General features: G+C 43.2%; 1 protein-coding gene across 2 annotated transcripts; it reads left to right on the top strand.

The window, feature by feature from the left end:
- On the top strand, positions 1-23,545 carry TMEM231 (transmembrane protein 231). 2 transcript variants are annotated; one of them, XM_055306116.1, is made up of 7 exons: positions 2,455-2,673; positions 2,771-2,940; positions 16,298-16,426; positions 16,948-17,091; positions 19,139-19,220; positions 20,695-20,805; positions 21,164-23,545. In XM_055306116.1, exons 1-7 carry the CDS (start codon positions 2,535-2,537, stop codon positions 21,337-21,339), a joined length of 951 nt encoding a protein of 316 aa, XP_055162091.1. In that variant the 5' UTR covers positions 2,455-2,534; the 3' UTR covers positions 21,340-23,545. The 2 variants fall into 2 exon arrangements, with proteins under 2 accessions (XP_055162090.1, XP_055162091.1); XM_055306115.1 differs by having other exon boundaries at positions 1-2,940; positions 20,695-21,246.
- The last annotated feature ends 306 nt before the right edge of the window (positions 23,546-23,851 follow it).

Genomic DNA, 23,851 nt, shown 5'->3' with positions numbered 1-23,851 from the left:
CCATGCACCGGGAGCCCGACGTGGGACTCGATCCCGGGTCTCCAGGATCGCGCCCTTAGCCAAAGGCAGGCGCTAAACCGCTGCGCCACCCAGGGATCCCAACATTCAGGCGTTCTAAACTGATTTGAGATACCCTGAATGGGAGCTTTTAGAAAGGAGTAGTAGAACGTGATCAAAATGTGTAGTTTTAAGAGAACAACTCTCTTGTCCTTAAAAGTAAATTCTATGAAGGTGCACCTGAGAGGCTCAGTAGGTGTAGTGTCTGACTCTCAGTTCCGGCTCAGGTCATGAGCTCAGCATCCTGGGGCCAGGCTCCCCACTTAGCAGGGGAGTCTGCTTATTTCCCCCTCTCTGCCTCTCCCCGCCACTCACGTGCTCTCCTTCTCTCTAAAATAAATCTTTTTTAAAAAGTATATTTTATGAAACATGAAAAAATTATGGAAATGGAAACAGAGAAGTCAGTTCTCAGTTATGAATATATGACAATGACACAATATACACAGACCTTTAGCATTTTTAAAAACAAAAATTCAAAAAAAATAAAAAATAAAAATAAAAAATAAAATTCCCTCTTAAAGAATCAAAATAAGACCACAAAGATTAGCTTCTTCAAATCATGGAAGCAAAGAGTAAGTATTAGTATCCATTATTATTAAATACTTTTGCAAAGCTCATGGCATCTCAGGGGAGGCACTTCACACACCTAAATTCTTAGGAATCACCACCTTGTTCTCAGCAGTGACTAAGCTGACACTAGCCACAGTATGTTTCCTTCTACTGAAAGAAGGAACTTTGAAGGCAAATGCCTCTTTCCTTGATGTAGAGCTGCACTCAGGAGGTAACACTAGAACCATCGATTCCAGAATCTTATTTTAATGGTTATTCTTAAATTTTTAGTTCAGTGTAGTTAACATACAGTGGTGTATTAGTTTCAGGCATACAACATAGTGATCCAACAATTCCATATATTACTCAGGGCTCATCAAGATAGGCGCTCTCTTAAGGCCCTTCACCTATTTCACCGATCCTCCCACCTACCTGCCTTCTGGTAACCATCGGTTTGTTCTATATAATAATACAGTCTGTTTTCTGGTTTGTCTCTTTTTTTCCCTTTGTTCATTTGTTTTCTGAAGTCCCACATATGAATGAAATCATATGGTTTTGTTACTTGAATAAATGAAAGTCATTCACTTAAATCATTGATACAGTATAACGTCAGAATCATAATATATATTTAAGCCTAACAATTGCTATATTTAAGAGCTGTGTTGCCACCCTAGGGAAGCTTTAAAGCAAAGATGAGTAGTACTGAACCAGATCTGTCAAAATCTTATGGCTCGGGCAGCCCTGGTGGCCCAGTGGTTTAGCGCTGCCTTCAGCCCTGGGCATGATCCTGGAGACCCGGGATCGAGTCCCACGTCGGGCTTCCGACATGGAGCCTGCTTCTCCCTCTGCCTGTGTCTCTGCCTCTGTTTCTCAAATAAATAAGATCTTTAATCAAAAAAAAAAATCTTATGGCTCATATTGTCGATTGAACCGCGGTGAGGACCCTGGATAGTTTTCCCAAAGGATCAGCTCTTGGCCCTCTCAAGCATCTATGTAGTTAGGATCTCAGCTGCATTATCTAAAAGCTATTTCTAGGTTGCCTTCAAAATAGAGGCATCGCCTGCTTGATTCCGCTCTGACCACAAACCTCACACTACCTTTTGGCGCTGCATTGTGATCCTTTCAGGGCCTCCTGAAGAACTTGGCTGTTGACCAGGGTTAAAAAAAAAAAAAAAAATCCTTCTGCCATGTTCAAAATACTGGTTAGAGGTAATGGTGAAAACATTCAATTAAGTGATAAGCCACTATCATCTTTGGGGGGGGGGGTGGCACAGCTTCCCCTAAAACCGGTGGCCAAGCTTGTCCCCAGGATACGCTAAGGAAATTCAGCAGAGAGCGCCACGGAGTAATTACCCTCTACCCCTCGAAGAGCTGGGAGAGTTGCGTCCCGTGTCTGCGGCCATCCTGCTGTGGAGTAGAGAGAAAGCAACCAAGTTCGGAGACGCAGGGAGCCGCCTGGCCTTCCCGCGCCACGTCCAGGGGCACAGCCACGTTCCTCTTTTGCGTTTTCCTGCGACGGAAGGTGTGCTGTGACTGGCCGGATTCAGGTGTGACCCACAGTGCGGATTAACGGATGACACGCGAGCCGGTAACGACTTTAAGCCCACTTTTCTGAAAAACCTTATTTCCCACAATCGTTGCCACCGGAAACGGCTACGATTCTGGGCCCTGGGCACGCCGCGCGCCCACTCGGCCTTTGGAAAACTGCGCGGAACACGTCGAGCGAGGACGAACGCCCGCCGGCCGGCGCCGTCCCCGCTTAGCCCCACCCCCGCCGGGGCCCCGCGTCCTTGCTATTGGTTCCTTGCTACTGGTGCCGTCGGTTGCCGTGGAGACCAAGCTATGGCAACCGGGAGAAGCCAAACTTGGTCCTCCCTCGCGAACCGCGTAGGGCCCCCCGGCGAGCGGCCGGAATCCGCGAGGCGGTCATGGCGCTCTACGAGCTCTTCTCCCACCCGGTGGAGCGCGGCTACCGCGCGGGGCTCTGCTCCAAGGCCGCGCTGTTCCTGCTGCTGGCCGCCGCGCTCACGTACATCCCGCCCCTGCTGGTGGCCTTCCGGAGCCACGGTGAGCTGCTCGCGGCCGCTGCGCGCACAGCTCCCCGCGGCCGGCTGCGCCCGCGCCCGCCTTCCTGACCTGCTGTCCACCGCCCTCTCCACCGCAGGGTTTTGGCTGAAGCGGAGCAGTTACGAGGAGCAGCCGACCGTGCGCTTCCGGCACCAGGTGCTGTTCGTGGCCTTACTGGGACCCGAGCGAGGCGGGTTCCTCGCCTGGAGCACCTTCCCCGCCTTCAACCGGCTGCAGGGGGATCACCTGCGCGTCCCGCTGGTTTCGGTGCGTGGTTCCCGCCCGGGGCCTAGAGGGCTCCCGGGACTGGGCGGGGGGGACGGGGGAGCGGGGAGAGGGCGACCAGCCCCGGCCGTGGGAAGCCCAGCTTGGGTGTTAGGGGTCCCTGAACCCACGGAGGTTGTGTACAGAGACGCGTGGGCTTGGGCGTGGATTTAATTCCCCGGGAAGTGACTCCTGTTTCACTCGACTTCTCCAAGCCGTCCACAGCCCCCAAGAATGTTAGCCACTGCTGTCACCATGTGTCCTACCGAAGCCTGGGGATGGCCTGTCTCCGGCCCTCCTCGTTTCCGTGGGCCTGGCCTGATGAATGCGTGGTCGCGAAACTTTCTTCAGGAGTCACGAAGGCCGAGTGGTGTTCTTATTAATTACCCCAATTTTTCGGTGCAGTTGTGCATCAGAGCACCGACCGGTTGGACATGCATTTTTATGCAGACCTAACACGTGGAAACCGAGGCGCTGATTGGTTCAGCGATCTACCCAGAATGTGCTTGGATCCCAGCCCCGCCTCTCTGAGCTTGTAGAATTAGATGCTGCTCTTCTTGCAGTTGTCCAGGATGAAAAGGAGGCGTTTTACTGTCTTTAATTTAGAATTTGGTTCAGGATGAGTGAGTACTTCCTTTGCAATCGTTACCTTTCTGCTCATTTCTGAAAACATTTTCCTCTAGAAGTATGAAAATTCTACTTTTTCTTCTTCCAAAGCTGAATCTCTTTGCATATCTCAGAAATGATTGATCTACAAGGCAACTTGTGTAGCTGAAAAAAAATTCAGACTTTTTTTTTAGCAATTAAGTGAAAAAAAATTTTTTTAAGATTTTATTTATTCATGAGAGACACAGAGAGAGAGAGGCAGAGACACAGGCAGAGGAAGAAGCAGGCTGCCTGCAGGGAGCCCAGTGCCCACTCGATCCCAGGACCCCGGGATCATGACCTGAGCCAAAGGCAGACACTCAGTCACCGAGCCACCCAGGTGCTCCAAAAAAAACTTTTTTTTCCCTTTGATTGGTCATATGAATAACTACAAACAAACTAGAGTTCAGGTTACTTTTTTCCTGATTTTTCTGATTATAAAAATGCATATAAAATATATAATACCTAAATGTAAAATATTAAAGACTTGCAGATATATATAATGACATAAAATTAAAGTTTGAGTTTGATATATGTACATTTATTAATCTTACTCTTTTAAAGATCTGCATAAAATTTTCATTATAGGGAAAAAGTAATGGATTTAACTAGTTCCCTGTTGGTGGGTTCATGATGGGCTTTTACTATTTTCTTTCTTTTTTTTTTTTTTTGTTAAGATTTTATTTATTTATTCGTGAGAGACACACACAGAGAGAGGTAGAGACATATAGGAAGAGGGAGAAGCAGGCTCCATGCAGACAGACTGATGTGGGTACTCCATCCCAAAACTCCAGGATCATGCCCTCAGCCAAAGGCACACGCTCAACCTCTGAGCCACCCAGGCATCCCAGGATTTTACTTTTTTCACTATTAAAGAGCATACTGCAGTGAACAAGATTCTACTTTATTTTACTTAGAGACACAGGCAGAGGGAGAAGCAGGCTTCATGCAGGGAACCCGACATGAGACTCAATCCCGGGTCTCCAGGATCACGCCCTGGGCTGAAGGTGGTGCTAAACCACTGAGCCACCCGGGCTGCTCTGGATCAGATCTTTTAAAATGATTTTAAAAAGTAAAACTGGAGTAGGAGACAAATTTCCCTCAATAACTCCTCTCTAATCATGACCTGTTGCCCATTTTCATTCTTGAGATGATAATGCCTGTGGGGAAGTGTGACTACGGAGAGAGGCTGTGTCAAGGTATGCTTTTCACGGTGTACTCACTGTATTTCTGGTGTTCTGCATGCATGGGTTTCCTTTCCAAACGTGGAAGCAAAGGTTTTCTTTATTCCAAACAAAAGATATACTTTATTATTATTATTTTAAATTTTTAAAATTTATTTAATTTATTATTTTTTAGAGAGTGAGAGTGCGAGCAGAGCGGGGTGGTGCAGAGGGAGGGAGGTGGAAGAAAGATAATCTTAAGCAGGCTCCACACTGGGAGGAGGCAGTGCTCACTTCCACAACCCTGAGATTATGACCTGAGCTGAAATCAAGAGTCTGATGCTCAACCAACTGAGCCATCCAAGCGCCCCTTGTTAGTTTTCCTTAGGTTAGCATTACCTGTCTTTTAAGTTTTTGTTAGAAGTTTTTGGGTTGTTTTTTTTTTTTTCCATTACATTTGAGTATTCCTCTCTATCATACTCTCAGGTTACTTGAGTCTAAGTGTGCCCTCTCTCTCTCTCTCTCTCAAATAAATAAATAAAATGAAAACTTAAAGTAATCGTGAAAGCAAGGAGAGAGCATTAGAGTTCATTCATTTGTTCATCCACTACAACTGTTTGGTTCTCCAGTTGGACTGCTAGTTAGTTAGGCTCTGATCTCCATAACCAGGAACTACTCCCTTGAGACCACTGCCCATGTTCTAGTGTCTGTGTGTCAATTTTTGATCCACGAAACCAACCATACCTGTATTTATATGGTGCCCAAAATTATTAATCATTTTTAATAGGGCAGATTTTACACTATAAAACACAAAACCAAAGCTCCTTTTTCCTAGTCTTTTTCCCCTCTCTGTTGTAGGCCAGTATCTATAAGTAATCCATGAACTATTTCATCTGTGTTCTTTTCAGTATATGATTTGCTTTCTTCCTAGCGAGCTCTTGGTTTGAGAATATTTTGAAATCTTGAGATACAAACAAATGAGCTAGAAGTTATAGTGGAAGTACAACAGCAACCCCAAAGGATAAACTCATTAGGAATAAGTTTAACAAGAAATGTATGCTTTTTTTATTTTTTTATTTCTTTATTTTTTATTATTATTTTTTAATTTATTTATGAGAGAGAGAGAGAGAGAGGCAGAGGGAGAAGCAGGCTCCATGCAGGGAGCTGGACGTGCGACTCAATCTCCAGGATCACACCCTGGTGGTGCTAAACCACTGGGGGGCAGCCCCCGTGGCGCAGCGGTTTAGCACCCCCTGCAGCCCAGGGCGTGGTCCTGGAGACCCTGGATCCAGTCCCATGTCGGGCTCCCTGCATGGAGCGTGCTTCTCCCTCTGCCCCTCTCTCTCTCTCTCTCTCTCTCTCTCTCTCTGCATTTCTATGAATAAATAAAATCTTTAAAAAAAAAATAAACCACTGGGCCACCGGGGCTGCCCTGCTTTTTTTTTTTTTTTAAAAAAGATTTTATTTATTTATTCATGAGAGACACAGAGAGAGAGAGGCAGAGACATAGGCTGAGAGAGAAGCAGGCTTGATGCAGGGAGTCCGATGGTGGGACTCGATCCCAGGACTCCAGGATTAAGCTCTGAGCTGAAGGCAGGCGCTCAACTGCTGAGCCACCCAGGCATCCTGAAATGTGTGCTTTAAAAAAAAATGTTTTTAAAGGAGGGTCCCTGGGTGGCTCAGTCAATTAAGCATCCAGCTCTTAATCTCAGCTCAGGTCTTGATCTCAGAGCCATGAGTTCAAGCCCAGCATTGGGTTCCAGGCTGGGCATAAAGCCCACTTAAATTAATAAACAAACAAACATTTTTAGAAAATAAATGTGCAGGATCTTTAGGAGTAAAATTTAAAAAGACTGATGAATGGCACAAAGAAGATAAATGGTAATCTCTGTCATATTTTGACAGCATGAATATATCCTCCTTTGCTTAATCTATAATTTTAATGCATCCTCAATGAAAACATGACAATTTGGGGGTACAGACAGCCATATGGACAAAGAAGGAAAAATTCTAGGAGAAAGAGAAGGGTAATACAAGCAGAATAGCTCTCCCAAATATTAAACTGTACCTTAAAGCCATAATAAGTAAAGCAGTGTGGTTTGGGGAACTTGTATAAAAAATATAGAAAAGGACTCAAATATGATGAAGGTGGCATTTTAAAATCAGTAGTGAAAGATGACTTGTACGATAAAATGGGAAGTTAAGATGGAGCCAATGCTTAGACTATACATTAGAATTAATGTCCAGATAGGTCTTGACCTATTCAATTTAAAATATGGAATAGGGATGCCTGGGTGGCTCAATAGGTTAAGCAACCGATTTTGACTTAGGTCATGATCTTAGGATACTGGGATTGAGTCTTGAATAGGGCTTCCTGCTCACTGGGGAGTCTCCCTCCTGCCTCCCCCCAACGCCGACTTGTGCACTCTCTCTCTCTCTCAAATAAAATCTTTTAAAAAAATTATTGGCATGGTAAAACCATAAGCACAATCAAAACACAAATAACAACTAGGAAAAAAGCTTTATCATTTGTATCACTTGTGAAAAGCTCATTTTCCTAACATAAAGTGCCTATAGGTCTATAAATAAAAGGCCAACGACCAATAGAAAAATGGGCAAAGAATGTAAACAGTTCAAAGAAAAAAAACCACATATGACTCTTAAACATATGAAGTCGCACTCATTATTAGAGAAATGCAAAGAATGTATCGATGCCATTTTTAAAATGTATCAAATAGGCAAAGCTTGAAGTCTGACAGCACCATGGTCAAGACATAGGAAAACTGGCGACCATTTGTGTATATCACTGGTGGGACTGTAGATTGATGTACCTCTTTGAAGGAATATTTGTCCATATTTATCCAAATTACAAATGCATGTGCCTGCTTCCACTTATAGTAAGGTATCCAAAGATTTGTGCATACACGTGAAATGACATGCATAAAAAGTTGCATTTGCAGCATTGTTATAACATAAATAACTAATATAGTAATAAAAGATTCATCAGAGAAATTGTGGTACTTCTACCCAGTGGAATGAATGTTGCATGGCCTTTTTTTTATTTTTATTTTTTATTTATGATAGTCACACAGAGAGAGAGAGAGAGAAAGGCAGAGACATAGGCAGAGGGAGAAGCAGGCTCCATGCACTGGGAGCCTGATGTGGGATTCGATCCCAGGTCTCCAGGATCGCGCCCTAAACCGCTGCGCCACCCAGGGATCCCTAGCCTTTTTTTTTTTAATGAGGTAGATCTCTATATATTGATGTGGAATTACTTCCAAAAGAAACTGATAAGTATAAAAAACAAAAATTGTATATAGTATGTTTCCACTCATATAAAAATAATAGAAAAATAACAAAATATGTGTATGGGTGTGTATACATATATGTACATGCGCATGCTCTTACTCTTTCTGACAACACTTATTGCTCTGCAGAAGGAACTAAGTGGCTGAGGTTAGGGTGGGGGAGAAACATTTTTACTATATATCCTTTTGTACTTTTTAAATTTTGTACCATGAGAATGTAGTACATAAGACTTTTAGATTATAATGACAATAATTTTTTAAAGATTTTATTTTTATTTATTAATGAGAGACACACAGAGAGAGAGAGAGGTAGAGACACAACACAGGCAGAGGGAGAAGTAGGCTCGCATGCAGGGAGCCCGACATGGGACCTGCTCCCGGGACCCCAGGATCATGCCCTGGGCTGAAGGTGGCGCTAAACTGCTGAGCCACCCGGGCTGTCCAATGACAATAATTTTTTAAAGATTTATTTATTTGAGAGAGAGAGAGAAAAAAAAAAAGCACGTGAACAGGGGGAAAGGCAACAGGAAAGGGAGAGAATCTCAAGCAGACCCCATGCTGAGCATGGAGCTCTATGCCGGGCTTGATCTCACCACCCTGAGATCAACAACTGAGCTGAAACCAAGAGTTGGATGCTCAGTCAACTGATCCCGCCAGGAGCCCCATAATGACAATAATTTTTAAAGGAAAAATTTACAAGTAAGGCAAAAACAAACCAAAAAACAATGAAAATTTAAAAGCAGGTAAGGGGACACCTGGGTGGCTCAGGGTTTGAGCGCCTGCCTTCAGCCCAGGGTGTGATCCTGGAGTCCCAGAATCGAGTCCCACATCAGGCTTCCTGCATGGAGCCTGCTTCTCCCTCTGCCTATGTCTCTGCCCCCGCCCCTGTGTGTGTGTGTGTGTGTGTGTGTGTGATGAATAAATTAATAAATAATTTTAAAAAGCAGGTAAGTATATAAAATGACATAACTGCTTTGGAAAATAGTTTGCAGTTCCTCAAAAAGTGAAACATGGAATTAAGGTATTTTCCAACACTTCCACTCCTAGGTATATGTGTACCCAAGAGAATTGAAGAGCTGACAAAAACTCGTGCGCAAATGTTCATAACAGCTTTATTCCTAATAGCGGAAAAGTAGAAACAACCCAAATGTCCATCAATGAATGGTTAAACAAAATGGTTATAGCCATATAATGGAATGTTATTCAGCCACCAAAAGAAATGGAATCATATGCTATGGCATGGATGAACCTTTAAAACATGCTAAGTGAAGCCACAAGGTAGCACAGTTTATGATTCCATTTATGTGAAATGTTCAGAAGAGTCAAATCTGTAGAGACAGGGGTTCCAGGGGGTTGGTAAATTGGGGGTGGGGAGAAATGGTAGTGACTGCTAATGAGCATAGGGTTTCTTTTTTGGGTGATGAAAATGTTTTGAAATTTGAATTAGGTGTGATAGTTGTACAATTTCATGAAATCCTAAAATCTAACAAACTATATTTTCTGTAATTTTATGGTATGTGGATTATGTCTCAATTTTGTTTTAAACAGGTAGGTGATCCCCTGGTGATAAACTTACAAACCATAGTAATAAAAATTATTGTTGATTTACTGTTTCAGGCATATGCTAGGCATTTTATCATTAGATAATACATTTAAAGTCCTTTACATAGAACTTGGCCTGTGATAATCACTAAGTGTTAGCCCTTAAATTTTTTTTACATATATTATGTCTTTAATCTGCATAGTAACCATGTGATGTAGAGGTTATACCCCCCAGAGAAGTGACATCATTTGCCTAGTTCTTTTTTTTTTAAGATTTTATTTATTTATTCATGAGAGACAGAGAGAGAGAGAGAGAGAGAGAGAGAGAGGCAGAGACACAGGCAGAGGGAGAAGCAGGCTCCATGCAGGGAGCCCAATGTGGGACTCGATCCCGGGTCTCCAGGATCACACCCTGGACAGAAGGCAGCGCTAAACCGCTGAGCCACCCAAGGCTGCCCATTTGCCTAGTTCTTAATTGAACAGTCAAGACTATAACACAAGGGTTTGTCATTCTATATCATATACTCTTAACCCTTATTGCAACAAAATGCTCCCCCCCCCCCCCGCCAAATCCCAACAGGCTAGACTAACTATAGCCTGTCTAAGAAACTCCACAGGAGACCAGGGAAGCAGTGGTTTTAGGTCAAGGTTTGACCAAATACTTGGGGGTGGCTTTGTGGTTGCTAATTTGGGAAAATGCCTCAGAAGCCAGAAATAGCCTTCCTTCTGCTTTAATCAGCTCACCTTGGACAGCATCTCTAAAGTCCCTGTGCTTTTAATGCTTTATAAATCCGAGTTTCATATTGTTGCTGTTGTTAAGGACAGAAGAAAAAAAGCACAAGGTGACCAGTCCCTTCAACAAGCCTGATTTAGCCCTTTAAGGCATGTGTGGACCTGGAAACTATGGGGGCTGAAGGCTATAGGAGGATGCAAGAAGAGTAGAGAGCATCATGTCTAAGATACAGTTTGCACATTATTTTAACCATGAAAACCAAATGTTGAGCAAAACCAAATGACTCAGTCAGAGGAGGGGCAGAGGGAGAGAGAAAAAGGATATCTCAAGCAGACTCCATGCAGAGCATGGAGCCCATCATGGGGCTCCATCTCAAGGATCCCAAGATCATGATCTGAGCTGAAATCAAGAGTTGGGTGCTTAATCAACTGAGCCATCCAGGCACTCCAAAAGCCTTCTTAAGAGCCCAGACCAATGGATTTAGTTCCATTTATGGATTTTTAAAAAAATGTATCTCCAATATGCTTGATGGCATCAAGGACAAAATTTCGTAGACAAGTATGAATATCGGGCAGCCCAGGTGGCTCAGCAGTTTAGCACCACCTTCAGCCCAGGGCATGATCCTAGAGTCTCAGGTTCGAGTCCCACATCAGACTCCCTGCATGGAACCTGTTTCTCCTTCTGCCAGTGTCTCTGCTTCTCTCTCTTTCTGTGTCTCTCATGAATAAATAAATAAAGTCTTAAAAGTATGGATATCATTGAGTCATAAAGTGATGCAAAAGAATCACAATGGAAAGAAGTTTTAGGAATCCCTAGATCAATTTATTTTGCTTATATTTTTATGTGCATAAATATGATCTAATATAAATATACCTAGAATCTAAAAGCTTTTAATAAGTATAAAGGAAAAAAAAATAAGTATAAAGGAAATGCTAGTAATTAGAAAGCATTGTGTCATAATTTAAAGAAGTATTGTGCTTTTTTGTTGGCATATAAAGTAATGATGCATTTTATAATTGATAGTATCTTAGCTTCATTGAAATACAGGTAGCAAGGATTTGATGAGTCTAGGAGCCATGAAGTATTGGTCCTTACTCTGTTGGAGACCCAAAGACTGATGCCAAAGAGTATTTTCAACATTAAAAGAAAAAAATGAAACACCAATGATGACAAGTATATAGTAAAATAGACACTGGTATAAAGTAAGAAATTAGGGGTGCCTGGGTGGCTCAGTGGTTGAGCATCTGCCTTTGGCTCAGGTCGTGATTCCATAGTCCTAGGATCAAGTCCTGCATCTGGCTCCCCACAGGGAGCCTGCTTCTCGCTCTGCCTATGTCTCTGCCTCTCTCTCTGCATCTCTCATCAATCAATAAATAAAATCTTTATAAATAAATAAATAGGGCAGCCTGGGTGGCTCAGCGGTTTAGCGCCTGCCTTCAGCCCAGGGCGTGATCCTGGAGTCCCGGAATCGAGTCCCACGTCGGGTTCCCTGCATGGAGCCTGCTTCTCCCCTGCCTGTGTCTCTGCCTCTCTCTCTGTGTGTATCTCTCATGAATAAATAAATTAAATATTTTTAATTAATTAATTAATTAACCTTGAGGCACCTGGCTGGCTCAGTCAGTATAGTTTGCGACTCTTAATCTAGGGGTTGTAAGTACGAGCCCCATGTGGCATGTTGAGATTACTTAAAAGAAAAATCTTACAAAAAATGAAGACATTAACTTTTAATAAAAGAATGTGACTCAAAAGCATAAAAGTTATGAAAACAAACAAGATCCTAACAAAATTCCAACAAACCATCAAATACTTTGCAAGTCAGAGCACTCTGGAAACAATGGCAGTGATTAAGTTTACAGTAACTCTTACAGTCACATGGTATGCAGGTTAGTGAATCTTGTTCCAGCTCCAAACCCACTCTCCTATATGCTCCTTTGTGACCTCACGCTGAGTTGCTGAAAACCACATTCCCCTTCACCCACTGGCTCTTGAGGTCCTACCTGTAGGAGGTATGATGAGCCTGCTTCTGGGAGTTGGAAAAAACTGCAACCAGAGTGAAGAACCATTCATAGGGGTGGAGGGGAGGGAGAGGGTGATGTGGGATGAGGAACTGATGCAAACAGGAAGGAGAAAGTCTCCTTCAGCCTTACTCCCTCTAGTGGGTTCTTTGTCTAGGTTTCTGTGGTCTGGCCCAGCTCCAAGAGGTAACACTGGTCCCTTCCCTTCCTTCTCTAGCTCTAGGCACAGACCTCCATCCTGCCATCACCCTCTGCATGTTACCACATAATTCCCTTCCTGCCTTTCTGGTCCTCTAATACCTTAGTTAATAATTATCTCCTATACTAAACTCCCTCCATTAAAGTTATTGTTTATTTTATAAAAGATTTTATTTATTCATGAGACAAAGAAAGAGAGGCAGAAACACAGGCAGAGGGAGAAGCAGGCTCCGTGCAGGGAGCCCAATGTGAGTCTCGATCCCGGGACTCCAGAATCATGCCCTGGGCCGAAGGCAGGCACTCAACTGCTGAGCCACCCAGGTATCCCCTAAAGTTATTGTTTATTTTAGTTTCTGTCTTCCACCTTGCACCCAGATGGATCCAGGCTGACTGATGAGAATTGACCAAACCTGCCAATGCCTATATTGATCTCATCTAGTATATTAGTATTGGTTTCACATATATCCTAAAGGATTACCTGCTTTAACTCCCAGAAATCTTTGAAGTCAGATTCTTGTGGGTTATTATAGAAGGAACACATAATAGAGCCTGAAATCTAAGTCCTAGCCCCAGTTTTGGCACTGGGCCCCAAACCATCTCTTAGCCTCAGCATAACTATATAAAGATCTCTAAATAGGGACACCTGGGTGGCTCAGTGGTTGAGCCTCTGCCTTTGACCCAGAGCGTGATCCCGGAGTCCTGAGTTGGGGTCCCGCATCAAGCTCCCTGTGTGGAGCCTGCTTCCTTCTGCCTGTGTCTCTGCCTCTCACTCTCTCTGTGTCTGTCATGAATGGATAAATAGAATCTTTAATAAATAAATAAATAATAAATATCTCTAAATATTGCTAATTATTACTATAACTGGGATATGCAGAGGAATCAGATGGGACAATCAGTGGATATAAAAATTGTTCCAGTTGTATATCTGCCTTATAAAAATAAGGTGCCAATATAACTTACGAATTCTCTTAGCCAAACACACCGATTGGGTTTTAGATACTAACCTTGAACTTGTGTTAAAGAAGTATTAGTTCTCCGAATGCCTGTCTTTGTAACTTGCACATGTGTTAAGCTTGATTTGAACTAAATGGAACAAAGGAGTGGATTTCATCAGTGGTCCGAGTGCTGGCATAGAAACAGCCCACCCTGCCAGCCCCGTGGGGATGAGAGCCGGACCTGGCAATGGGCACTTGTGGGAAATGCAGTGTTTGCATCATCCTTCACCACATGACTACCTTGGCCTCTGCTTCCACCTCCTCCTCACTCACTCGGCTGCACTGGCCTTGTCGTTCCCATAAGCACTGACCCACTTTGCCCACTTTGCGTAGAGCACAGAGCAGGTGCGCTCTGTCCGCAGGGATCACCCTTCCCCTAGATGTATCTGTGCCTCTTCATCTCACTTCATTCCAGCCTCCCACAGTCAGATCCTCCTGAATATTTTCTGTACAAATGGCTGTGAAATCATACCGTGTCATTCTTTAATTGAAGCCTGCTTCATTTCTCTTTGTGGTACTTATCACATTTATTTGTTTATCGATCTGTTTTCTGCCTCCCTGGCTGGGAATGTAAGCCCCATTAGGATAAGGAATTTGTTTATTTTGTTTGCCATTGTATTTCCAGCACCTGACAGTGCCTGGCATGTAGTAAGCCCTTAAACAAATATTTGACAGAGTAATGAGTGAATTTAACAAGCATACACTAGCTATGGTGCTGTGCCAGATATCTATCCTGTGTGAACATGGAGTAAAAATATGTGCACAAATAATATACTTACTGACTTGCTCTCAAACTTTTGATGCTGGCTTTTTGCAAAAAGATTTGTCCTACCCAACATCTTCTCCTTGAGGGTTTGTTGTTGTTTTTAAGTCTAGACATTTTAGTCCTGGAAAGAGGACCAGATTTGAAGTCAAAGACATGGTTTCAAATCTTTACCATTACTAGCCATGCCCAATAAATCCTTCAATCTCCCTGTACCTCGATTTTCTCATCCATACAGTGGGGATAATACTAGCTCTGCTTACCTCAGGCTTATTGTAAATATCAAATGAAAAAAAAATGCATTTCTCTCACGCTGCGTTGGGGTCTGGATTCTTCTGACAACCCCCGCCCCCCCACCCCGGCCACTATCCTGTCTTGCAAGGTGAGACATTTGATCTTTGTCTTCCTGTCCAACCCTAAAGACCCAGAAGCCATGGATCCACTACAGAGAGTGAACCTGACTTTGTCTTGCAAGTCTTCCCAACTGAAGAAAATTCACAGGAAGACAAGGCAGCCTCTTTTCCATCCTACTCATAGTTGCTCATACATAATTGCCTCCGTAACTTGATCATCAGCCCTGGTAACAAATCTCCCTCCCCTACACCTGTGAAGCTGATGGAACAGGACAGAGAAAACAGAATCCAACAGAAGAGAAAGGGTAGGTTTCTCTAAAACAAGGCCTAGGATAAGGACATTATTGTCTGGAAGGAAAGACATGATTAAAAGGTCCTGAAAACTGAGATAGCTCCATCTCAAACAACCTTAGGAGCCCGAAAAAGGACAAAGAATGGCTTCCTTGCATAATAATAACAACAGTGGAAAGCAACGTGAATCCATTCACGGAGTATGCCAATGGGAATGTTGATATGCCATAGTAGAACCCTTCTGGGACCCTGCAGGGGAGTAGGATCAGTTGTAGCAACAGGATCCAGAGCTGTCCCGAGGAATCATGTCCCCAGTGATCATACTTCAGTGACATGACTCCTGTTAGTCATTTTAGGATCAATATGAGGTCCAACTATGGGTAGTAAGACTGGATTCTGGTGATTTTTGTGAGCTGTCATTTGTAGTTTTTGTGCTTAGATCTCTATTTTCCCTACCTTCCTGTACATAGTTTATAAACCATCTGTGTGGTTTTCATGACTTGCTGATTTTATTTAGGTTTCTCTTTAATTGTATTGATTGGTACTAAAAGATGCACGAGGCTTTCAAGCCCTGATGTCAGTGAGAATGAGTTCCAGTATCAATAGTCTGAGGGCAAAGACACTTGTGGTTGAAAAAATTAAAATAGAGTTTGGTGGTTTTCTCCTGAGTCTGCTTGGGAGATGAATGTATAATGATTAGGATACATTTCTTTTTTATTAAAAAAAAATGACTTCTAGAGCAATAGATTTTAAATATTCTCTACAAACTCAAACATGTTTAACATGTTTCTTTTTTTTTTTTTAAGATTTTATTTATTTATTCATGAGAGATACAGAGAGAGAGAGGCAGAGACACAGGCAGAGGGAGAAGCAGGCTCCATGCAGGGAGCCTGACATAGGACTCGATCCTGGGACTCCAGGATCACGCCCTGGGCTGAAGGCAGCGTTAAACCGCTGAGCCACAGGGGCTGCCCTCAGACATGTTTCTAAAGAAAAAAGAAAACAGCAGCAACAAAACGCAAAAGATTGAAGGAGACAACTAAAATAAACAAACAAGCACACATATATATGCCATCAGGTGTTTTTCTTGCTGCCTCCGAGCTCCTCCTGTTCAGTATGACCCTTGAATATTTGAGAAGCATGATTATGAAGTTCAGGTTCCAGCATATATCCAGCAATATCTTTCCCCTATATTGATCCACTTATACCCATGTATTATTTCTTTTTTTTCTTTCGGTGAGGGAGATAAATACTCTGTGTAGCAGAACAGTGGGTTACTGTGTACAGCGGGTACTGTGGTTTTTAGCCAGGTCCCTGAAGGACCAGGGTCACTGGCTCTCTTTGGGTTTCCTAGACTAGAGAAGAAGACAGGAACCAGGATGGGAAAATGGACATGCTGCATTTTAAACTGGAGCTTCCTCTGCAGTCCACGGAGCATGTTCTTGGTGTACAGCTCATCCTGACTTTCTCCTATCAATTGCACGTGAGTCTATTCCTTAGGGAAGCCCGTCCCTGCCTTTTTGTCTTTTTTTAAAGATTTTATTTATTTATTTGAAAGAGAGAGAGAGAGAGGGAGCAGAGGAGGGGCAGAGGGAGAGGGAGAAGCAGACTCCTCATAGAACAGGGAGCCCGAAACAGGGCTCGATCCTAGGACCCTGGAATCATGACCTAAGCCGAAGACAGATGCTTAACTCATGGAGCCACCCAGGTGCCCCATGTCTCTTAATAGAACTGAGCCCTCTTTCTGATTTCTAGGAAAACCCATGCTGCAGAAGACTCTTTTCTGAGATGTAGTTTGGAATTTAATTGAGGCAAATCATGGGTTTCTCATTGGAGTCGTATCAATGTGTGTGAGCCTTCGACAGCTCAGAGGGTTCTGGGCAGAGGGCTTCCTGTATGGCTAGGCAGGTGTTTGAGGGGCTGGCATGCTGCCGCCACAAACAGGGATGCCAAGAGCCCACAGACTTCAGATCTACCTGAACTTGTCTCTCCTAATGATTTCAGAGGATGTCCACGTTCGTGATGCAGAGCATGGCGTTTCTCCAATCGTCCTTCGCTGTGCCAGGGTCCCAGTTATATGTGAATGGAGAGCTGAGGCTGCAGCAGAAGCAGCCTCTGAGCAGTGGAGGCCTCGATGTCCGATACAACGTAAGGAGGCTTCATATTGTCCATCTCTTTTTGTTTCTCTATGTTACTGTTTTATCAAGTTCTTTGAAGAGGGAGACATGAATGTTAGAAATAGCATTTCTCTGTGGGTGGTACAGAAAAGGATTTCTGAGGAATTCTTGCCATGAATTCTTTCAAAATCTAGAGATAGATACACCTATATTTACATCTAAAAAGAGGGACGCCTGGGTGGCTCAGTGGTTGAGTGGCTGCCTTTGGCTCAGGTCCTGATGCCAGGGTCCTTGGATCGAGTCCCACATCAGGCTCCCTGCAAGGAACCTGCTTCTTCCTCTGCCTGTGTCTTTACTGTCTCTGTGTCTCTCATGAATAAATAAATAAAATGAAAATGTATTTAAAAAAGAGAGAAGAAAAATCTGTCCGTAAGAACTAAAATATTTATTGTTTGTGGGTGTGTATGTGCACACACGTGCCATATTCCAAGTGGTCTTTTTAATTGGGGAAGTCATACTAACCACTGTTAGGGAGCATATAATGTATGCCAGCCCTGAGTAATGAGGTCACAAATTATCATCTCATTCAGCCATCACAGCTGCCCCACGAGATGCCTGCTCCTGTCGTTTCCCAGCTGTCCAGCCGCTTGTCCTGTCATGGTCCCCCTTGCTCCTTTCTAGCCAAACCGGCCCTTTTGCTGTTGCTCAAACCCACAGAGCAGCTCCTGCCCTTCCCCCCCAGCTTTCCCCATTGACCTTTCCCTCTGCCACGTAACTGCATAGCTTGCTCTAGGTAACTGCATAGCTTGCTCTACGGCTCCATTAAGGTCCCTGTTCAAATGTCCCTGAGCACCACCCTTCCCTGACACCTCTATCTATTCTAGATACATGGATTTATAGTCCCTCTACCTGTAGTCAATATAAATTTAAATAAAAAGGAGGGGAGGCTATAACATATAACTTGTTATTTGAAGGTTTATATATTAGATTATATCAATTGGAACGTGATATTAGAAGGCAGGAGATTGTTTCCTTCTTCCAAAGATCGTTTGCTAGCTCCATCTCTGCATTTAAAAGACATAAATTACAGAGCATCCAATATGCATTATCCTAGTTCCTAGTTCCATCTCTGCATTTAAAAGATGTAAATTACAGAGTATTCAATATGCTTATTATTTGCACTTGATCACGTTTACATCTCTACATTTAAAAGTGGTAAATTACAGAGCATCCAAGGAAAAGCAAAAAAAAAGAAAAAAAAAGACAAAGGAGTTGAAAATATGGTCTCTTAAAAAAAAAAAACAAAAGAATTATTGCTCCTCTTGAAATAGAGAAGGGTATTTTATAAGAAACTGTAAGACTTGTTAAAGGTGGATATTGACCCCTTTTCCTATCTCTGTAAAATGGAAGACTGAGGAGTGCCTGGGTGGTGCAGTCAGTTGAGCATCCAACTCTTGGTTTTGGCTCAGGTCATGATCTCAGGGTCATGATACCAAGTCCTGTGTTGGACTCCGTGCTCAGCTCAGTGTCTGCTTGAGTTTCTCTCTCCTCACCCTTTGCCTCTCCCACTTGTGTGTGCTCTCTCTCTCTCTCTCTCTCTCTCTCTCACTCTAAAGTAAATAAATCTTTTTTTTTTTTTTAATTTTTTTATTTATTTATGATAGTCACACACACAGAGAGAGAGGCAGAGACATAGGCAGAGGGAGAAGCAGGCTCCACGCACTGGGAGCCCGATGTGGGACTCGATCCCGGGTCTCCAGGATCGCGCCCTGGGCCAAAGGCAGGCGCCAAACCGCTGCGCCACCCAGGGATCCCTAAAGTAAATAAATCTTAAAAAAAAAAAAAAAAAAGCACCAGAAGACTGAATGTAGATGATTTAAATTGTTGCAAGGTGGGCAGGGGATAAAGGGTTGGTGGTCACCATCTCTCCATTTGTAAAAAAAAGGATTACGTATGTAGGAGTAGATCACCAGGTACAAGAGGGTGGTCCCTGAGATCAGCCTGGGTGGGTGGAAGGGTGGAAAAAGGAGTGGAGAAGTGGCTGGGGGCTTATCCCACATCCTCCTGCTGTTTCCCAGGTATCCGTAATCAACGGGACCAGTCCTTTTGCCTATGACTACGACCTCACCCACATTGTTGCTGCTTACCAGGAAAGGAATGGTGAGTCATAGGTACAGTTCATTCAGCCACTTCTCAAGGACCTTCCAGATTAGTGAGAACATTGGAGACCTTGTCATGATGAAAGTGTCAATACTGGTGAATACTCAGTGATGGGAGGGGAACAAGCTACCCAGATTTATCCTTTGCCTCCTGATCTAAAGACCCACAACCTTACCCCCACCACACTACTCTTAGAGTCTAGCAGGTAAGTGCTGATTTATGTGCCGTATTTATTTATTAAGTGCCACATTTATCTCACCACTGGCTTGATGTATTTCCTTTTTTATATAATTGAGTTGCTCCCCACCATACCTACAAAAGAAGCCAAAGACAAATTGTTATCCCTAATTTTCAGATAGAATGAAGGAATGTGAGTGACTTACCCCATGTAAGCAGTGGAGGTAGAGCAGAAGGCCTAGGCTGGAAGGCAGAGTGTGTCCATCCCTTACAGAGGAAAGGCTCTCAGGCCAGCCCAGGTGTTTGACTCAGCACTTTTGGCTGGTTGGTGGTCTGAGGTTTTTCTCTGAAGGCATCTGAAGCATTACTTGGCAACAAGATATCATGAATACTGTACACACATACTTATCAAGTTTAGAAACTGCAGTTCCAGTATTTCTTCCTGATTTTTTCATAATGCATTGATGGCATTATTCCAAAACTAAAGGAATTTTAAAACAAAACCACTCATCTACAACTTTTCTTTGTTTATTTCTTCCAGTCTTTGTCCATAGCAGATTTTTTTATACAGCTCTTATCGTAGTTTAGAAACATTTTAGGATCCAATTTTTTTTGTACTTCGTAATATAAATATTTCCCCACGCTGCTACAAAGTTTTAATTGGTATTATTTTTAGTGGTAGTATAGGATTCCTTTACTTAGCCATTCAGCAATTGTAGAAGAATATATAGACGGTTCCAAGTTTGTTTGTTTGTTTTAAGATTTATCTATTTGAGGGAGAGAGAGTGTGGGTGGAGGGGCAGAGGGAGAGGAACAGAAATCCTCAAGTGGACTCCCGGCTGAGCACAGAGTCCATACAGGGTTTGATCCCACGACCCTAAGATCATGACCCGAGCCAAAACCAAGAGTTGATGCTTGATGCTTAATTGACTGAGCCACCCAGGCACCTTCACCATTCTGTTTTTAACAAAAAAATTTTAAGTATGTTCTACACCCAGCATGGAGCCCAGTACACAGGGCCTGAACTCGTGACCCTGAGATCAAGACCTGAGCTGAGATTAAGGGTCAGACGCTCAACTGACTGAGCCACCCAGGGGCCTTTTAATATAAATATTTTGACAAGTATTTTAACAAATTTGTGAGCAACTTTGCATATTCAGTTCTCTTTCCTTTTGAATCATTTCTTTGGAATAAGTTCTAACGTGCAGAATTTGCCTGAGAGGCCAAAAAGTACTTTTATAGCCCTGATTATTTTATTGAGAGAGCATTCATGGATTAACTTCTGCTTATATTACAGTAACCACCATCCTGATGGACCCCCACCCCATCTGGCTGGTGGGAAGGGCTGCCGAAGCTCCATTTGTCATTAATGCTGTCATCCGATACCCAGTAGAAGTAATTTCATATCCTTTCAGTTAAAGAGCCACAGTAGTTCAGTTTCCAAAAAGGAGGGTTCCTCCATCATCCCCAGAAGCAACAGATGTGGGAAGCCTTTGATTGGAAACTGCTACGTTATTGTGGCCCCGCTCAAATGACTCCATCTGCTGTTCATACAGGGGGAATGATACTCATTTCCTCTTCATATTTCTCTCTGGGCAGTTCTTCAGGTCAAAATCATCCATATTTATATCTTAATCCTCTTTTATCATCCCTTTTATCTTAAGGGTATTTGAAACATTTTTGCCATTTCCCATCTAAACTAAACCTTTGGTTTAACTTCCATTTAGAAAATATCATCTGGGACTCCTTAACTCTCTGTACATATCTACCAGGATTCTGGGAAATGATCAAGTTTGCCTGGATCCAGTATGTCAGTATCCTGCTTATCTTCCTCTGGGTGTTTGAAAGAATCAAAAGATTTGTGTTTCAAAATCAGGTGGTGACCACAATCCCTGTCGCAGTAATGCCCCAGGGAGAAACATATAAGGAGCACTTATCATAAGAAGACCACTTGTGAGAACTAAGCAGGACCCTGGCTACCTCCTTATTGTCTGAGAACTGCCATCTTAAGAAATTTTTGCAGAGAGCCCATGGACACGTGCCAGTGTGTATGCTTTTCCTATCAGAGACAAAGCACAATCCTTTCTCATTTTTCTATATACAAATTCTGTATTTTCTAAGCACCTCACCCGGGACTAGTTTGTAGAAACATCTAAGGGTTCCTGAAAGCTATAATTTGCTTCTTTTTTTTTTTTTTCCTTGCCTTAGGCTTCAATTTCAGGAGACAACTACAGTCATTTTAGAACCCTTGGAAAGAATCCCATCTCTAATCGAGCAAAGACTTTTCCTCTCTTGAACTGAGAAACATGCTATGCATTTCTTCCCACTATTGTAAACCACTTTTTACTCTTTTCAGGTCTCTTTTGTGAGAGATGTGCAAATCAGTAAGTTGCACTTTCCACTGCTGAGCATCAAAATTTCCCACTCAAAACTTTGGTTTCCAGCACCGAGAGGCCATGAAGGGGAGAATGGAAGCGCCCGAGAGCACATACACGAACACGTGTATGGGTGGGTGACTCCAGGACACTAGGACCATACACCTGCCCTCCAGCTAACAGACAGTCGTCTATCATTATTAGCTCAGCTGAGCGGCCCTTTATCCCTGCCCTGCCATGGCTGGCTTGTTGCCCTGCCTTTCGCCCTTTCTGTGCCCCTGGAACAGCAGGCTTCAGCCAGAGTGCTGTTTCGTTCACAATCCCCTCGGCAACAGTGGGGGAAGTAAGGATTGCAATCGCAGTTTCTTTCTCTGGCCCTCATCCAACAGGCTGGACAGTTGCCACTCCTCCTCCTTGACAGCCCTCCCCTTTCTTGAAAAGGACATGGGTGACAGAGGAGCTGTTGTTGGTATTGGCTCCCACTGCCAACAACCACAGAGTTTATTTGGAGGGCTAGCGGGAAACCCAGCACTTGTATTTCCCTTGATGAAGGAACAGGGTGCCCATCAGAATGAGCAGCTTTGGGGCGGACACACAAGGTGCAGCAAGGGGGTAAAGAGGATGCTCACCCAGGCAACTTAATCTGACCTGGCCATTAGCAGAATGTCAAGTAGTCCAGCAGGTTCACCCTCTTGCCTAAGTGAGCGTCTGTAGGATGGGACAACTGAATGCGGCTCTGTTGCGCATGAAGACTAGTTCTCCATTCTTGCCTTGAGGAAACAAACCGTCCTCAAAGGATAAATGGATCTACTTTATGATCCTGAGATATCATTGACACTGAGACATGCCTGCTCTGATCCATGCTAACATACTCCTCGGTGAATGCTGCAGTTTACCTTGGAGATTCAGTTGTCATTTCCAAAGCACCTTTTCTTCCAGGCTGACCAAAATAAAAGTTTTGGAAACAGCTGTTTTGAAGTATTCAAGTACAAAAAATAGCTTAACACTGGCCCCTCTGCCTTTTCTTGTAATATCTAGGGCTGTTTATATACCTAAGCATTTTTTTTTCTTAAGATAGAAATGAAAAAAAGGGTTTCTGGATTGAATCACAAAAAGGTAATGAGATATGGAAAAGAGCTAAAGACATGATGAACACTGCTTTGCATTTTGTTAAATTATTTTAATGCAAAATTTGTATAAAGAACCATGATATTTTTTCTACCTTTCGAATTAAAATACTCAAAACGGAAGGTTTCTTGTGGCTTTTTCAAGAAGAGTTTGGAAAGGGGGTGGGGAGGGCAGAGGTTGCGCACACTTCTCCGCGTTACTCACCGGCAGCCATGTGTTGCCAGGTCTCTGCCCAAAGACCTTGGAACTTTTGTTAGCTCTTTGGCAACGTCCCCTGGTCTGGCCCCAAGTACATGTGAGTTTTTGGTGGAATCCACATAGCATGTGGAAAACACAGGCTGGAAAATTACAGCTGTGTCTGGTGAATGTCAAATTATTTACAGATCAGATGTTGGTGGCTTCTGAACCCGAATGAAACAATGTACCTGCGAGAGGGAGAAAGGTGAGAAATACACAGGATTTTACCAACCGAGCTGTAACTCAGAGCTAAGCTAAGTCAGGGTTTGAGACAATTACTCAATATTTGTTGATTGGGATGGGGGGAGATCTCTAACTTTGGCGCAATGATTATCCAGTTTCTGTGTGACTCAAGTGAGGCTCCGGAGCCCCCTGCTTAGGTCCCGTCATCTAAAAATTTGGTCTTCTTTTTTTCTTTCTCCTCCTATTCATGCTTTTTTTTTTTTTTAATTTTTCATTTATTCTTTTAAGAGAGTATGAGGGGAGGGAAAGGAAGGAGAGGGCCAGAGGGAAAGGGAGAAGCAGATGCCCCCTAGAGCAGGGAGCCCTGCAGGGATCACCACTTGAGTGGAAGCAGAATCACCCAGGTGCCCCATCATGTTCATGCTTTTTTAAAGATGTCTTGTTTCTTTTTGACCAGATAAATTCTAAATGCCTATTGGCAGAAAATGTAGTTACAGAAACCTGAAGAAAATAAGTTGTCCTTAGACGTCC

Source organism: Nyctereutes procyonoides, unplaced genomic scaffold (assembly GCF_905146905.1).
Source record: "Nyctereutes procyonoides isolate TBG_1078 unplaced genomic scaffold, NYPRO_anot_genome, whole genome shotgun sequence".
Classification (NCBI taxonomy): Eukaryota; Metazoa; Chordata; class Mammalia; order Carnivora; family Canidae; genus Nyctereutes; species Nyctereutes procyonoides.
Note: the sequence above shows the minus strand (reverse complement) of the source record. Positions and strands in the feature narration are given on the sequence as shown.

Bases quoted from the DNA above. Each gene is read 5' to 3' on its own strand.
- TMEM231 (XM_055306115.1), top strand. From the start codon at position 2,449: ATGGCAACCGGGAGAAGCCAAACTTGGTCCTCCCTCGCGAACCGCGTA. The intron at 16,427-16,947 runs GTGAGTCTATTC...TAATGATTTCAG, and splicing joins CTTTCTCCTATCAATTGCAC to AGGATGTCCACGTTCGTGAT. The intron at 17,092-19,138 runs GTAAGGAGGCTT...GCTGTTTCCCAG, and splicing joins GCCTCGATGTCCGATACAAC to GTATCCGTAATCAACGGGAC.